The 17020-nt window shown below is 44.7% G+C and overlaps 1 protein-coding gene across 1 annotated transcript in view; it reads right to left on the reverse strand.

The window, feature by feature from the left end:
• The window catches only part of LOC115585837 (uncharacterized), a 47597-nt gene that overhangs the window by 10699 nt on the left and 19878 nt on the right, over positions 1–17020 (reverse strand). The window contains exons 2-6 of the mRNA XM_030424493.1: positions 2646–2851; positions 981–1035; positions 735–825; positions 462–631; positions 171–419 (exon numbers count right to left, since the gene is read on the reverse strand). Of these exons, the coding sequence (XP_030280353.1) occupies positions 171–419; positions 462–631; positions 735–825; positions 981–1035; positions 2646–2770 (690 nt within the window). The 5' untranslated portion in view covers positions 2771–2851. The remainder of the gene's footprint in view (positions 1–170; positions 420–461; positions 632–734; positions 826–980; positions 1036–2645; positions 2852–17020) is intronic.

The raw sequence follows: 17020 nt of genomic DNA on the forward strand, positions 1-17020 counted from the left end.
CAGACGCAAAGACACAGAACTTGATGCAACACACTCTAAACAAGGCCCGGAGCGAATGTCATTGAAACTGCACATCTGCAGCTCCGGCACTTATTACCTACATAAACAAGCTGATGATGCATGCCAGTCCTTCATGCCAACTACAGTGTAGAGAGTTTGCATGTACGTACATTTCCGTTCCCGTTACGAGCTCCGCTGGCTTGAGCTGGGGGGCTTTGGGCCGCTCTGGTTGTAGCCGGAGTGTTCTGCGACGTTGGCGGAGGGGCGGAGGGAACCTTGGGGCCTGCGTCACCTTCGCGGACACCTACGCTTTCATACAAGCCGTCGTCCAGGCAGTGGGTCGGGGTGGGGTTGTTCCGTATGCCCACCTCTGTGTAGGTGTGGTCTCTAGCCTCCCCTCCTCCTCCTCCCCCTCCTCCTCCCCCTCCTCCTCCTCCTCCTCCGCCTCCACCTCCCCCAACTCCTCCTCCCCCATCTCCTCCTGCTTCCCCTCCTCCCCCTTGGCCAGATCCTTGGGGACTGGTGGGGATCTGGGGTAGCTGGCGCCCATGGGAGGGCCTCAGGTCTGTCTGGGAGCGCCGACTGTGGAGGAGCAGGAGGTCCATGCTGGCTGGACGGCTCTTGCTAACAGCTGCACAGAAAAGAGGAGGAGGAGGAGGAAGGGGACTGAAATAGTAACAGCTCTGGGTTGTATATCATATATTGTCACACACAGACTGTCACTCATAACTTACTGTTTCCATTGCAGGGGAAGCGATTGATCTCATGCAGCTTGGTGTCCGATTTGCTCATGGAGTTCAGTTTGGGATGTCGAAGGGTGCCCTGCTGTCACAGACATGTGGACAGGTTAATACAGGCATGCCAGCACAGCATGGATGTGCATCTGTGTACGACCAGAGAGAAAGCTCACATGGCAAAGAGCAGAAGAAGATGAGGACTTGGGGGGGGGTGAGAGGGAGTAAAATGAAAGCATGTCTCACCATATTTACAGATGTCCCTTTCTCTCCGGCTGGGGGGTGCTTGCTCTTGCTTTTTCTGACATCAAAGTGGGGAAGGTCGATGGGAGCCGGTGGACAGAGAGAGAGAGAGAGAGAGAGAGAGAGAGAGAGAGAGAGAACATAGACACGCTCAGAGCAGATAGATACTATCAGCATCCAGTCCTGGTTGGGGCATAAAAGTCCTTGGTTAATAACAAGAGCACAGTGAAACAGCGGGCGGAGCGTGACTCAGGATTTTTGCCAAGGCGGAGGATGTCCTTCACTTTCCCTTTTCTCTTAGAGATAAGACCGAGCAAACTCACACTTTGTAGTTGTTGTGCACTTGCGACCATGTTCAACAAATGCATGCATGTGTTACGCGGATCCCTGGAGCTGCCGGTAGCTATAGGAAACGGTTGATATGGTGAGAGAGAGAGAGAGAGATGAAGTAAGACGCTCTTGAGTGCAGGTGCGAATGTGAGAATTGCTCCCCCCCCCGCCTCTTTTCTCCGCCTCTCAAGTAATGCGAACTGCACAACGTTGCAGAAAATAGCATCTCTGGTTTGCAAACAGGTGCAGGCAACCCTACACGCGTGCCATCTAATTACACAAGCTGCTTGACAATGAAAGAAGTACCGCGGTCGGCTGTGCGAGATCCATGCCGCTGGAGCTCGCCGTCTGTCTCCTCCAGTGAGCTCGAACTCATTCGTACAAACATATGGCCGTCGTACCCCAAGGGGACCGCGAGAAGGCGAGGAAAGAGCTCCCCTCGGAGCGTTCATAATAACATGGCACAGGAGGGGGCTTAAGGTAAAAATGTCATGAAGAAATGTAATTGAATCAAGTATTTTATTTAGATTATAATCTAAGATATATCCCGTAATCCTCTGAATCTAAGATAACCAGAGCAGGAGGGCGCTTTTTGAATCAATACAAGAAAATCAATAGTAATAAAGAATTCATGTTATTTGTAGATGACAAAGTGAAAACGAACTGGTGAACTGCTGAACGCTCGGCTCCCCAATATTACCGACACATGGTCGGGGGCACACATTTCATTCTTTAGATCTTAACAATTGTGTGATTTTACTTCCATGACATGAGCTGCTTTGACATTTCTCTACATCCTTATCTGTGTATCCCATGGCAACAAAGCCACAGTGCAGCCTCTGATTGGTCCCTGAGGGTTCTGAAAAGGAAGAGGAAGAAAAAAGAAAAAAGAAAAAAAACCCTGGGCTGTTCCATTGCTCTTGCCTGGCTCGGAGTCTGATCCTCTTTAAACCGCAGGGTGCTCCATTGCTTTTGCCTGCTGAGGAGTCAGCTTAAGAGGGGTGACGTGAGGCTGCTCTGACTCCTCGGCCCGGCCTGTCTCCTCTGTGTCCTGTAAACATCATTTCATCTGATCTGACACTCGCAGCCATTAACATTCATTACTGCCACTCCACTCGAGGCGGGGGATAAAAGTGACGGAGAGGACGGGTGAAGGGAGGAGTAGGAAGGGAGGAGAAGAGTTCAGAAGAAGTAACGACACATAAAAGGAGGAGTGGATGATGAGAGTGATCCGGGAGGGCACAGAACGCTGGCAGCAGAGATGACAAACCTCTGGCTGTTTTAAAATTTCAGTCCGCCCTCTACTTTGTTCGTCAGTCACGTGACCGCTCCTCTTACCTTTGGCAGCCGACGCAGACGAGGACGATCAGGATGGTGACCACGAAGGCGGACGCTGCTGCGATGGCTCCCAGGAGCAGCAAGTTCTGATAGGTCGGGTCCTCGACATTTGTTCCGTCATCCATGACACCCACTCCCTCTCGCTTACTCACTCACTTCCACTTCGAGCTCGAACTCTGCCACACAGACCGTCTGCTCAGGAAAACCTGCAGACATGCGAGCGGTGGGAGGAAGAGAAGAGAAGAGAAGAGGAAAAAAAAAGTACAACATATGAGTGACATGAAAGATAAGAGCAAACTGGAAGAAATGCAGCAGCAGAGCGAGGTGTGAAACGGTGTGTGTGCTCGGTTTTTGCCTCTGGCTTTTTGTCACTGTCTCTTTCTGACATATCAGTTTCTATTTTTGACTCACTGGGAGGATAATGCACAGAAAATAGAACACCTTACAAGGCAGCCTTAGCACGAGTGCGCCAAAAAAAGGTTTCATAACACTGCTCTTCTTTTTCTGTTGTTAAAAAAAGATCAAAATGATACCGTAACATTCGTTTGACTAGCCAGAGAGATTTCTTGTGTTAGTTTTTTTAAACAGGAAAAAACCTACTGAGCTCCCCAGAGTAGTGTCTCACTGACAGAAGGACCAGATCCACTGCTGCTACACATTTCCTGGCAGAGCGTTGCCTTTTTCCCTCCAATTAACAGCGGTTCAAACGCCTCAAAAACAAGATTTTTCAATTTTTTAAACAGCGGTACATATTGTAGTCAGTGTTGCGCTACAAACAAGGTAGCGCTTTCACCTCTCTTACACCTCTTCTCTTCCCCTCTCTGAAACACAAGGGCAGAGAAAACCATCCACAACCACTCCACACACACACACACACACACACACACACACACACTCAACTCATTTCAGACACAATTATCACTGAGGGGGATTTGCATGCATTTCAGTGAGACGAAATTTCTACTCCGCTGGATTTATATGACAGTTACAGTTACTGTACTGTATATTTCTGCCAAATAAGCAGGTCATATATTAGCAAAGCTAATGCGAGCTTTGTCAGTTAGTTGGCATCCACTGAGTGTAAATATTGAGTTACACCTAATCTCGACATAAGGATTAGTTTTACGGATGTGAACTTACAGCTGATAGGGGACGATAATGAATTGCTTTTTATGGACTTAACAAGGGCAGCTTTACTTTTAGTTTGCAACACGATTAACACCGAAGAAGACAAAGAAGGAGAAGAGAGGGAAGATGTAGAAGAAGAAAAAGAAGAAGACATGGAAGAAGAAGAAGAAAAAAAAAGTAGAAGATGACGACAAAGACAAAGAAGAAGAAAAAGAAGAACATATCTAAGCAGAACTATGGAATATTGACTCCAGTTTAGAAACTGGACGTGAAATCATCGGTTATTTTATGGATACAGGTAATTAACAGTTATCGGTATCGGCTGAAAAAATATCCACATCGTGCGTCCTCACCTAGTAAGTGTTGTGTTGTGCGCCCTTGTTTTCATTAGTGATGTGTAAATCTCCATCATACAGCGTGAAAACAGCCACTTTGTAAGTAGGCTAAGTCTGGCTCCTGAGGTAGAGCCTCACTTGAACAGGAGAACGCGCTCAGTCTGAGGTACGAATGTGTTTGCGATTACTGACTTATCAGCGCGAGACATTTGGAATTAAAAAAAAAAACAGTCGTCAATACCTGCACTCACTGCCTCTGCCCGTATCGCAGGGGCACGGCAACACACACATGCACACACACACAGACGCGACATACATTCCTTTATAAACACAGACAATGGCAGCAATGTGGTTAAAGTATTAAGGTTAGAGAGAGAAAGCTGAACATCGGGGATCCGCATGACAAAGCAGGCAGTGAGCAGAAGGAGGTCATGGCAAGCTACTGTATACGTTGTGTGTGTGTGTGTGTGTGTGTGTGTGTGCCTGTGAGAGAGGGAGAGATTGTGGAATACACCACCACAGGATCTGGCTCTGGCTTTCTGTTTCTTGGAGATAAAACTGCATCTTTTTTTTTTTCTTCCATGTCCTCTTTTCTTGGTCCCTCTCCCTCTCTCTTCCACCAGATCTCCTCCTCCTCCTCCTCCTCCTCCTCCTCCTCCTCCTCTCTCTCTCTCTCCCTCCCTCTCTGTCTGTCTGCCTGACCCTGCAGATATGTGAGGCGATGCACGGCGAATGAATTAGCAGAGCAGAGGCCTCAGACAGCCCTTTATGGAATAGACAGACAGGCAGGCAAGCAGGCAGGCAGACAGAGTACAACGGCGTGGAGCAAGGGAGAGAGTGAATGAAAGTGAAGGGGTAAGGGACGGGTGATGAGACACAGGAGCAAAGTGAGTGGGATGAAAGGACAGACAGGTGGGAAAAAGATGCAAGACACCGAGGGGGAAGACGAGAGAGGAAGAAGGGGAGCGCACTTTAAAAAAAAAAGCGAAGGAGGAACGAGGGAGGGGAGGCTGCGATAAACAGCGGGGGAGGAAAGAGAGAAAAAGAGAGTGATGAGACGAAGAAGATGAAGACAGTGAGAGAAATAGCGGGGAAGCCTGGGAGAATGTGCGATGAGCGCAGGGAGGGGAAGGAGAAGGAGGGGGGTAAAAAAAAAAAAAAAAAGGGAAAGAGGAGGAGGCGATGAGAAGGAGGTCATCAGCGGTCTGTTTTCTGCCTGCATTTTGTCAGCCCCCCTTCTGAAATATTCAGAGGAGAAACACATACAAGGGGGTGCGCTTCTGAAACCGCCAGCGAAACACAATGAGGGACGGGAGCACATGTCTAGCAGCGCACTTAACAGTATGTGAAGCTCACAAGTGTCGAACAAGCCCGTGGAGGAGGAGAGGCAGTTTTTTTTTCTCTTTTTTCTTCTGCGCGACGCCGCGACGCCCCTGCAGCACGCTCGACAGTGACACACAGCCAGGGTGCGAGAGTGTTTATTCCAGCGTCTGCCTTCATTTTCAGAACATTAGGAGCAAATTGATGACAACAATAATAGCAGCATATTGAGAATGATGACGATTGGTGGTGATAGCCCTGCCGCCGCCACCGCCGCTGCCGCTGCTGGTGATTATGATAAAGATGTCGGGGACGGGGGGTGACGACGATGAAGGGTGCAGCTACTAATACCGATGGTAATGATGGTGATAATGAGGTCAAACTGAGAGCTGCGAAGACGGCGTCGAGGGGCGGATGCGAGCAGCAGAGCTGGCAGAGCAGCGAGCAGGATGCAGCAGTGCAGCGCAACCACAGGGTGGAAGGTTTCCTCTGCGTGTCTCTGAGATCACAGAGCAAAAACACATGCGCGCCAGCAAACGACTGCTGTGTTGTGAAACTGACTACAATCACTGTGCAACGAAAAAGTCAAACCGACGTGCTTTTAACCCACAGATGGGGGTTTAACAGACTCTTCAGGCCTCTTCATTATGCAACAAGCTGAACAAAAGCCAGGCCTAGCCGCGCTTTCCACGCCCAGTTATTGCTCAAAATGCATGGTTGAAAAGAAATCAGCTAAATTTGATGCGCCCTAAAACTTTTTTTTTTGAGACAGGCAAAGGTTTTTATCCTTAATTTCCAGCTCTCAGCTCAAACAGACCCCGTTTCACTTGATTTTTTTTTGTGTGTGTGTGTCTGTGCCCGTAACAGTTTCTTAAAGTAGTCTATCATTCCCCATTCCGTCTGATCTCATCACATGTCAGTTAACTCCAAAAGGATTTTTCTAGTAGCAGGATTCAACCGAACCCTGGTAACATAATGCCGAGTTTTTTCCTGTGCAAATGAATGCATATCACAGTGTTTCAACATGTCATCTGTTTAATTAGATATTTAAATGAGTAATTATTTACCAAGAGGCTGTTCTATGAACAATGAATGCGTTCTGACTGTGAAGATTTTCTTGCCGGGGTCTCTCGGATCGCGGCGCATCTTCAAAAGTGGGACATTTCTCTGAGGTTTAAAAATAAGCGGCGTAACCTGATTTCAGCTGCATTTACAGTAACATTTTTCAATTACATCATGAGCTGTTATCAATTTTTTATGCCTTCAGTAGACAAAAGATGTCGATTTGGCTATTTTCTGACTGCGATAGATTTTTTACTGAAAAAGCAGGACGTCAGAGCTGACTGTAATATCGACGACAGAGCCGCATGTGCACAAAGAATAACCTGGGCAGCTTTTGGGGAGGCTGAGTTTATACAAAGCATATTGAGGTTAACCTCAGCATTTCTTCGGTGATTCCCTACAGTCATCTTAAATTAAAGAAATCTGTGCAGCTGCCGTTCTCATTTCTGTGTACCGGGAGGCTCTCTTCTAGCAGTCGACGGTAACAGGTACTCTGACGTCTGATCAACAAGCAGCAAAGACAAGAGATTATTCTGTGCATCAAATGATTCATGATCCCCACAGTGAAGCATATGGAAGAGACGAATTAGGGTAAAACAGGGAATTGATGGAGTCAAAAGACACTTTTTTGATCATGTAATTAGTATCGATTGACTTATTTGAATAATTCAACATCAAGTAATTTGTCGTCAATACATTTTAACTTTATAGAAACCACTTTTAAGGGCTAATTAGAAGCACTGTTACAAGATTCCCATAAAATAAGGATGAACAAGACGCAGACTGACAGACTTTCATCATACAGTACATGGGTTCTCAACCAGGGGGCTGGGAGTTATATTTCCAAGGATAGCCATATGGTCAAAATACTTTTTAAATTACACTGCCTGTACCAGTGACTTAACTTGCCCTGAATTAGATTGTATTCAGGATTTTTGGTGGGAGTCAAATGCTGTGCGGACATGAGCTCCGACTGGACACACAAGAATATCTCTTTTTTCTTTTCATTTTGGCACTTGCAGGAAGTTGTGAGTTCCAGCTCGGGGGAGTCGTGAGCACCGAGCTGATGATTTTTTTTTCTAGGGGGGGTCCGAAAGGTTGAGAACCACTGATTCAGTATGCATACACAGCATTGTCGGCATCATTCATACAAGATCTGTTACTTAGAGGAACTGAAGTGTTCAAATAAGACATCCATGTCCCCAGTGTACATCGCAAATAAATGTCCATACGTCCACTTTGAAATCACAGGAAGAAAGAGCTCCTTATGAGTCCAGAACTTGAGAACCTGAGATCATCATCACGTTTTTAGGTTTTTTTCTTCAGTTTTAAGTAATCCAAAGATCGCTGTCTTTTAACTGCATTGCTACATTGTACTTCCTGTTTACATTCTCCAACGCACCCAAATTATGACAGCTGTAGATCCAAAACATATAATAATAATAATAAATTCAAGTGTTAAAATGTATTAACATCAATATTAATTTAAAAATGTTTGATGTCACGCCAGGTAATAAAGAATAAGAAAAGAACGTGTCACGATACCATAGTTCACTGGTTGTCAACATTGGGGTCTGGACCCTTGAGAGGGTCATGAGTTGATTTCTAGTGGTGCCAGATGGATGTTGAGAGAAAAACAACATGTTTGTATTCCCTGTACCAGTGATACAACAAGACTTAAAATAGATTTCATTGAGTGTGTTTTTGTGAGAGTCACAGTTTGCGTACGTATGAATTCTGATTGGACATTGGCTTTTCTTAGGGGGATTGCAAATCGGAAAGGTTGTGAACCACTGCTATAGTTTACCTGCCAGAGACCACAGACAAGTTCAAACTATTACAGCAACGTTATGTAATTTTTTTTTAACCTTAAAATAACAGCTTCAGGCTCATTCTGACGGTACAGAGTCTTGTAACAGGGTGAATGATGTCTCTATCTCTATCACTTGTTTGTGCACTATGTAACATCAGTGAGTTGGTAGGTTCACAGTGTTACATACATTTTTACTTCAATGTACCAGTTTTAACGCATAACGTTGTTATGATGTAATGAGTTTTGACAAGTTGTTACAAACCTGAGATTTGTATTTACGACAGTGGTGTTGCACTCAGAAACTGTGGGGGGCGCCAAATCGCACAAAATGCCAATTTCTACAAAATGTTGCTTTAAATGTCCCACTCCACGTGTATCTTGGTCGCCGACAAAATATCTATGTCAAGATTATTAGCTTCTGTTATGTGATCAGGTAAAAAATATTGCACACTCCAGCGTTGATTGAGAAATGTGTCTAAGACTTCAAGTCAGTGGGGGTGAATGCAATTTACTTTTTTTGTGCTCAAAACAAAGACCGACTTCAAAAAATCTCCAACTTTTTCTGTCTCTTTTCTGAAGTTTTGCCCCAGTTGTTCACTTACATAACCCACAAGCCACGTTGAGAGCGGTTTTAATTGGAATTTACTTTCAACCTAAGAAACAAGTCCCTGTGAAAACTATTGACAGTCAGAGCTTGAAAGCCACACTTTTGTTTTTCACAACCTTGAACAGCAAGAGTGAACCTTCATTCATTCCTTTGTATTAGTGACAGAACTTGCAGAGATGGGTATCTCAAAACCTCGGCACGGAAACGTGAAAATGTCTGCATCATGGCCACGAGGTAGAGTCAGAGAAAACGTGTTTATGTGTGATTCGGGTGAACTGACATCTGCTCAGCGTGTTTCGGAACTACTTAAGGGGTTGTACTTAATGTAAAAGCTGTTCTTCAGAACTTTATTTTTAGCTGTTCACTTTCCAGAGAAGTAATTGTTTTCTCAGCTGTAGTGGGGTCACATCCCATGACTGAGGAGAGTTTTAAGGTGTCACTGTTGTGGAGGTGTTTATTTGCATACAGTCAGTATTTTATGGTGACATTTTGCCTAAACATATGCACAGTCAGTAGTCTACCAGTCAAAATGTACACAGCTCACAGAGGGGAGGGACGACTTCAGTAAAAAGCCGTACTGCATGTTGGACAGTCTTCCTCCTCCATCCTCCTTTAAATACCTTCTTAAAAGCTCACTTAACTGATGGTATTTACTATTATTATTATTATTATTATCTATATCTTAAGCACTGGAACTTAGCTGCTGTTACCATATGCTTTTATTGTTAAACACTTGGTAAGTTTGTTTTTGAAAGGTGCTATATTAATACATTCTTTTCAAGCCACTTTCCACTTCTGCCCCACATCAACTAACAGCTTCACAGCTTTAGTTACAGCTCACTTCACAAATTAGGATTTGTTTAAATAACATATCTAATTCATTTAATTGATTTCATTTTCAATTATTTTGACTTGTGAGCGGTGCTTGGATAAAACAAGAACTGTGAAGGCGTCGCTTTAAGCTGTGAGAACTTGTGATCGGCATTTCTCACTATTTTCAGGATTTTTACAAGCCAACAATAAAAACTTCCAACATTATCTCACTTATATCTTAGCGAGACAGTGTGTGTGTATTACCTGATGAATGTTTGACAGATCGAAACATGTAAACAAATAAATTACCAGTGAGCGAGACCGTGTGGCAAGGTTCTTCTCATTGTTATCAAACTGTGCCTTCTTCTGACACTATTTCAGAGTCTTACAAACCAAAATATGATGGATCACTTAATAAGTGAAATTAACCAGCTGATTAGTTTATAAAGAAAATAATCATTAGCTGCAGTCGTACGCAAGTTATTTGAAAAGGAGTGCCACCTCAACCAACTACCAACAGTAATTATAGCCCAATTACATAATATATAATAATAAAACACTTTCGCTTTCAACATGTTAAGTGCATGTTCTTGATTATATTTGTACTCAAATAACATTTCAAATGCAGAACTTTTTGTTTGTGGTATTTCTACTAGAGCTTCACAATTATTATCAAATCTGCTAAAAAATGCTGATAAAGGTAAAATGTGTCACTTTTATTAAAGAACCATTGTGGGGCTTCAGAGATGTCACGGCTGGTAAATCATGTTCCTCCAGATGTTAGGGGGAAAATGCTTGTTTGCTACAGACCCCCAGCCAAAATCACACCATCGTAACATTAATCATCCCCAGTGATCGTGAATCATATCCCAATCGTAGTATCTGTCAAAACAATGATATCGTGCAGCCCGATATCAGCACCTCTACCTAAGCAGATGACCCGAGCGCTTTCTCCATCTCTGCTGACAAACGATGTCAATACACACCACGACCGCTTCACACCTGTCCACTGTCAGCATATGACCCATGTGACCTCGCGCTCCTCCTCACCTGAGAACAGAAAACTTCAGTTCATCTTCACACTTCACTGGTCACTGCCCTTTTGTGTACGTCCCACCACAAAGCTGCCACGTAAAGATTCACCCAAAAGGGCTTCTTTTTCCATCTCCACTTTAGATTAACAAAGCCGGCATCCATGCAATTTTCCTAATTGTAGCCGGAGATTCACAAGGCCGATAAGTTCCTGTCATGTTCCTGAGCGCAGCTTTCAGTCTCTGTCATCACATTAGGACAAATCCAACTAAGTGATTATTATCAAGGGCAACAATGGAGCGAGCGGCCGAGATACGAAGACTACTGCATGCAAGCGTGCGTGACGGAGTGTGAAGCATAACTCTTGCTCAATAGATTAAATTAACTGAGCCCGACGCAAGCTCATCAGTTACAGGCTTAAAAATCCTCATCAGGCGGTATGACATATTTTCAATTATCACCTCTTCAGCGCTGACCTGTCACTGGATATGAACCTTTAAGGCACCCTGCCCTCCATCTATCACGCCATCTGAAGAGCGGGCGTCGATGCGCGCGTAATCTGTGATGGACAGAAATAAATGGCGATGATAGAAAGAAAAAAGATGGTGAGCGCAGAGGAAGACTTGTGTTCCAAACACTGCGAGCCAAGATCATCAGAGGCCCGGGCTACAGCGCATTACATCTGAGAGGAGACGAGAAATCACATCATGTCCATGGCAATCTCCGGCCCCGCGGGACACCACTGCACTGTGCATAACAACACGGAGTGATGGGGGAGACAGAGGAGAAAAAAGGGAGAGAGAGAGAGAGAGAGAGAGAGAGAGAGGGCGGCAGGGGTGGTGGTAGCGGTGTGTGTGTGAGGGGGGGTTACAGCTTAACCCTCTGACATTTTAGCCATCAGCAGCAATGCCTATCTCTAAGCCTCACACACGCACACACACTGAGGACTAAGACCTTGTACCGCCACTTGGAAATTCAGTTTGCGATTTAATGCCTATCCCAAAGTGACCTGTTACAGGCGGTCACATAACACATCCAGATAACACAACCTGCTCATATTTGTCCCGGCCTAACATTCTAATCTCATAAGCAAATATGATTTGGCGTCTGCTCAAAGCTCGTGGCAACATCCTTCTCTTAATGAGGCGGAGTATTAAGTGACAAGTGAGGGGTTATCTCTAAACAAGTAGTGTTACACACGATCGTGGCCTTCTATGGCTGGAAGACATAAGGAATATCTGTGAGGACCTGTGAATGTTTTTTCGATATTTCTACGATCGATGACTTGTGAAAAATGAATAAATAAATAAATAAATAAATATTGAAGTGCCCGTATTTGCTCTTGTCTCCTTTTCTCCAGCTGTTTTTGTTAGCTAACCTTACAGCCAAATCCAAGTTGACGCTAATTAATGTGAGGGTAGCTGACAGCTAACTGGGGTTTCATCTGATTCGCTTCAAATGTATGGCCCATATAGCCAGAGCTCCAACTGACAGTGTTGTCAAAATGACAAGAGTCAGAACTTAAAGTAAAGATATTGTGTTAAAATATCACTTTGTCACTGGAATCACTAGAATAGATGATGGCAGTGTACTTTTCTTAAGGTTCAGTGTTGTGACAATGCTGTGCTTATGCTCTGGTTAGGTTTAGGCACAACAAAAACGCTTGGTTGGGGCTAGGAAAAGATCACATTTTGGTGATAATACTAGTTTTTGTCGCTACAAACGCGGCTGAAAAGTGTCCCGACTTCACGCCAAATATGTTAGGTTTTTGTCTTTTGTCGACACAAACGCATTGACTCTAGAAGCGGAGGTGTAACGTGGCAGAAAATGGAAATACTCAAGTAGAGCACATAAGCTCAACATTGTTAGTGAGTATATGTGCTTTGTTACATTCCATCACTGCCAACTGATATTTGCATCTTCATGTTGAAGGCACGGCATCTGAAAATAAAATCATTTTTAACTCCTTGAATACAGATGAAGCTCAGCGTAAGCTCAACCAGGAACATTATCTTTTCATTCCCCCCCTCTCCCTGCTCCCTCCATTCACCTGAACTGGGCGTTTCTTCATGCGTTATCTATCTATTTAACCAACCAGATTCTGCTTTGAACACTATCAGCCGATCATGTCTCTGCTGTCAAATTTAAGCCCGTCTCCTCTCTGCTGTCAGCTATCATTTCAGGCCTTCATGCGATCCTCATCCACCCCATCCTCCTCCAGCTCTTCATCCAGCGGCTATAGGTTCTCCTCACCCGAATCAACTCCCCGCCCTTGACTGAGTTTTTTTTTTTTTTGCTGAACAAACTGTCTTCGTTTTCACGACTGAATAAACTGAATAACAAACTGACCTTAAAGGACAACACAATTACACTCTGTTTCACTTTGTCTATATTCGGCGGACCCTGCCACCTTTCTAGCTTCAGACAGTGTCCCTGGGCCCTTATCTTCCTCCGGGAACCGTTTGTATTGTGTGTCACCTCATTAATATTGTAAAATATCAACGTTCTGAGTTTGAATTTCTTCTACAAAACTGCACAGTGCCCCTTCAAGACTGACATTTTAACTACTTTCACTTGCACTGCATCATCAGAAAGTATTATGTAATTTGTACATAAATAAATTACAGGCTTTATATTGCATACGACTACACGTGGACCTGCAGTGTAGCCGTGGTGCTATTTTAGCAGATGCACAGACTCCTGCTGTCCGTCTGCCACGTTTATATCTGGCATGCAGACTAGGAGGGAAAAAAACAAGAAAAGGATTCATAATCTTAAAATGTTAAATACATAAACATTTGTAAAATCCACTCGCTGCTATTCTCAGCAGAGGACAGTTGGCAGCTCCACTCCGGCTGCTGTTGGGTACAGAGCGCTGTTTGTTTTATCTGTTCCAAACCCAATCGAGCTCCTGTGATCTCCTCAAATGGCAAACCCTTGTGCTGTGTTATTTTTAGAGTTACACAGGATTTTTTGACATTTCACCCGTTTGCCTCATCCTGTGTCGCATGGCGAAATCTTTCCACCATAACAACAACAACAAAGACGATCCCAAAGGTTGCTCGACAGATTTTCTTTGTTTCTCCGAGATTCGGGGTGGATGTGTGTGTGTGTGTGTGTGTGTGTGTGTGTGTGTGTGTGTGTGTGTGTGTTTTTTAAACCGCCGAGCGCAGGATGCGCAAAGCGAAAAAATTACATCTACCATAAATGGAGGCGAAATGATTAAGTGTGACAAATAAAAAAACTGTTAGCATGCACATCCTGAAAAACCAATGGTGAATGGGCACATTTACTCTTAGCGTGTATGTAAATTTAAAAACCTGAGGGGGAAGTGAGAGATTTCCATGTGTAAAGAGGCTGCGCGGGTCAAGCTAATAAAAAAATAGGAGGAATAGACTGGAAACAGTTTGTTCTATCTCCGCTTTCTGAGTGCACAGAGGACAGTTCCAGTGAGAGACTTCATAAGCCGCACATACAGTATAGTGCTGATCCCACAGACTGAGGCGAGGCGAGACCCCATTTTCCTCTCACTTGACTCAACTTAATTAACCAGAATGAGTCAGAAGCAACATTCAGGATTTAAGATTTATCCTTATGGGATTGGGGATCTCTCTCTCTCTCTCTCTCCCTCGTCCGCGCCCGCTCTCTCTCTATCCCTCTGTTTATGGTTGACTTCAGTGCTAACTTCCTGCTCATTACTTTAATGATGGTGCTACTGTGAGCTTATGCTCACGAGTGCAGTTTGCTTTTTAACGCCGCAGTTTGGGAATAGCAAGAAATATACACAACACGCGCACACGCACAGAAATTCATGCATGCAGCGACAGAGAATCAAATGAAATCAAAATCCCACACATGCATTATGTATGTGTGTCGTAGCCAAAAACAACCAGTAGACTTCTTGAAAAACTTCAAAAAATCCGAGAATCTTGCACAGCATGCGTGTGCAAGTTACACGACACCCGCAGTGCACTGTTACCATGCACAAGCAGGTTTGCTGAAAATGAGCTAATGACAGAGGGAAAAGTAAATGGGAAGCCGGGTGACGAGCGATGAGCATCTTTTGTCTCCTCTGAAGTATCAGCCTAACTCCCGACATAACTGTAATACAGAGAAAGAGTCTGACAGACAGATATATCCAACCCCAGCTCTGTGCTTTCGCTTTAGATGCATTATTCATCTGTGTGCCAATTTGGAGGAACCCTCCCAATCCCCCAGCCAGCACCAAAAAGAGGAGAGAAGCGGGAAAGAGACAGGCGGACTAGAGAGAAAGAAGACACAGAGAGAGCGTCAGAGAAGGAGAAAAGACAGAGAAAGGGAGAGGAGAGAGGAAAACACCAGAACAAAAGAACGAGGGAGACAGACGCAGAGAAAGCGGGCGCAGGAATGGCTCAAACTCTGAGCTGCAATGTGGTGAAACATCCAAACAGGATTTCAAATGATCCAGGGAGACTTCTCCCTATATGTTTTTGATATTCCCAGCTTTGCCTGACTCGTCTGCGCAGAGCAGATTAATGACGATTTCCACGCTAAAGACTCTTAACCCTATCAGAGACACAGAGGGAGCAAAAGACCACAGGTCTGAGGCTCGCCTCTCTTCGCCTGAAACTGTGCACTGTTGCTAAATCTCAGTGAAACACGCAGCAGTGTGAACGCCGGTGCAAGTATGCTGTCAGACAAACACTTTCATAACTGCATGGTGACGCAGGGGGGACTACCATTTTTGCTCATAGCACGCTCTGTCCTCATCTTTTACGAGCATCTCAAGGGGTCTTTATAATGTCAGGATCATCCCCTTCCCGTACCACCGCATCCACGCTGGCATCTGTTGACCCTGTCCATCGCAGGACAGCATGCCCCGGATTTAACCCCACACGTTCAGCCTCTGTCTCATCCTCACCCGCTTTTCCAGGTTTGTTACCTATTATGGCAGCAGGCTGTCACACGCGTACAGACCAGATCCTCTTAAACATCACAGCCCAGCAATGGTCACTCACAGAAGCACCTCCTCGCCATGAGGGGTGTGTGTGTGTGTGTGTGTACGAGGGAGGGGAAGGGGTGTGGGGAGGGGTAAGTGTGTGGGCTGGATCAGTGGGATTGCTGTTTAATCTGCTACCGTCTCCCCATAACGGAGCTTTTAGACCTGACAGCTGGTTGCATCCACCACCGAGCCCACGTCACTGCACTAAACAGTGGACTGACAGGCTACCTTTGGCTGCGGACGCACCACCAACCTCACTTTAAGGTTGTGCCGTACAGTAATATCTTCCTGCAACATATCGGGCGCGTGAACATTGGTTCATTACTCCACGCCGCCTTGCTACCACGCGGGAGTTTTCTACTGTAGTGTTATGAAATGGCATTAATGAACGGCGACGCTGTGCAGGGCGTTGGCTCGCGCTCCTCCTGCTGAAGGATCTGTCAAACCGCGGAGCCGCTCTGAGGATATGCCTGTCAGATTTGGCCTTATTTGTCAGTTTGCTGTGATTCTGCTCCCTCAGCTTTGTCGTGTCACCGTTCAGATCGCTTCAGAGGGCTCCTGGGAGTCGCTCACATGGAGAGTGTGTGGCAGGCCTCGTAGCTGATTTACATCAGGTCAGTCCTTTGCAGAGACAGACAGAATTCCTAAGCTCTGCGAATAACACTAGTTAGGAGGATTTAAGAAGCTATGATAATCTCCCGAGGTGCCGTTGTCACCGCAGTCGAACGGGGCTGTAAAAATAGGTCTCACTCTTCGTAGCATTGGCAGTTTATTTGAAGCCATTCAATATGGAGGACTCGCTGCACATTTACACTAAAGAAGAGTTATTTCCCTTTAAATATTAACACACTGTACAATTAGATCAACAAAACAACAAAATAACTGCACGTACCTTCCTGCAGGGGTGGAAGTAACTAATTACATTTACTCAAATTACTGTAATTAAGTAATTTTTGGGAGTCAGTATGTAGGTATGCATTGCAAATCATAATCTAGTTAGTTACTTAATCATAATTGAGTAAGGAGCACAATTTGAACTAATCTCTCAATCTTTCAGCTGCACTAATGGTTAAAAAAGTAGCTAATACTCGAGGAAATACTAAATACTGGAGAGGAATACTTTGCCCCCCCCAGATATTATTCTCATGCGGACCATTATAGGCTTCACAATTGTGTTGGAATGTACAGCTGTACCCAATAAATTACTTAAATATATATGTAAGACACGTTTTCTACGCTCCAAGCTGTGTGAACAGTTTTTTTGTGATGATAAACTAGTACATT

Source organism: Sparus aurata, chromosome 7 (genome assembly GCF_900880675.1).
Source record: "Sparus aurata chromosome 7, fSpaAur1.1, whole genome shotgun sequence".
Lineage (NCBI taxonomy): Eukaryota > Metazoa > Chordata > Actinopteri > Spariformes > Sparidae > Sparus > Sparus aurata.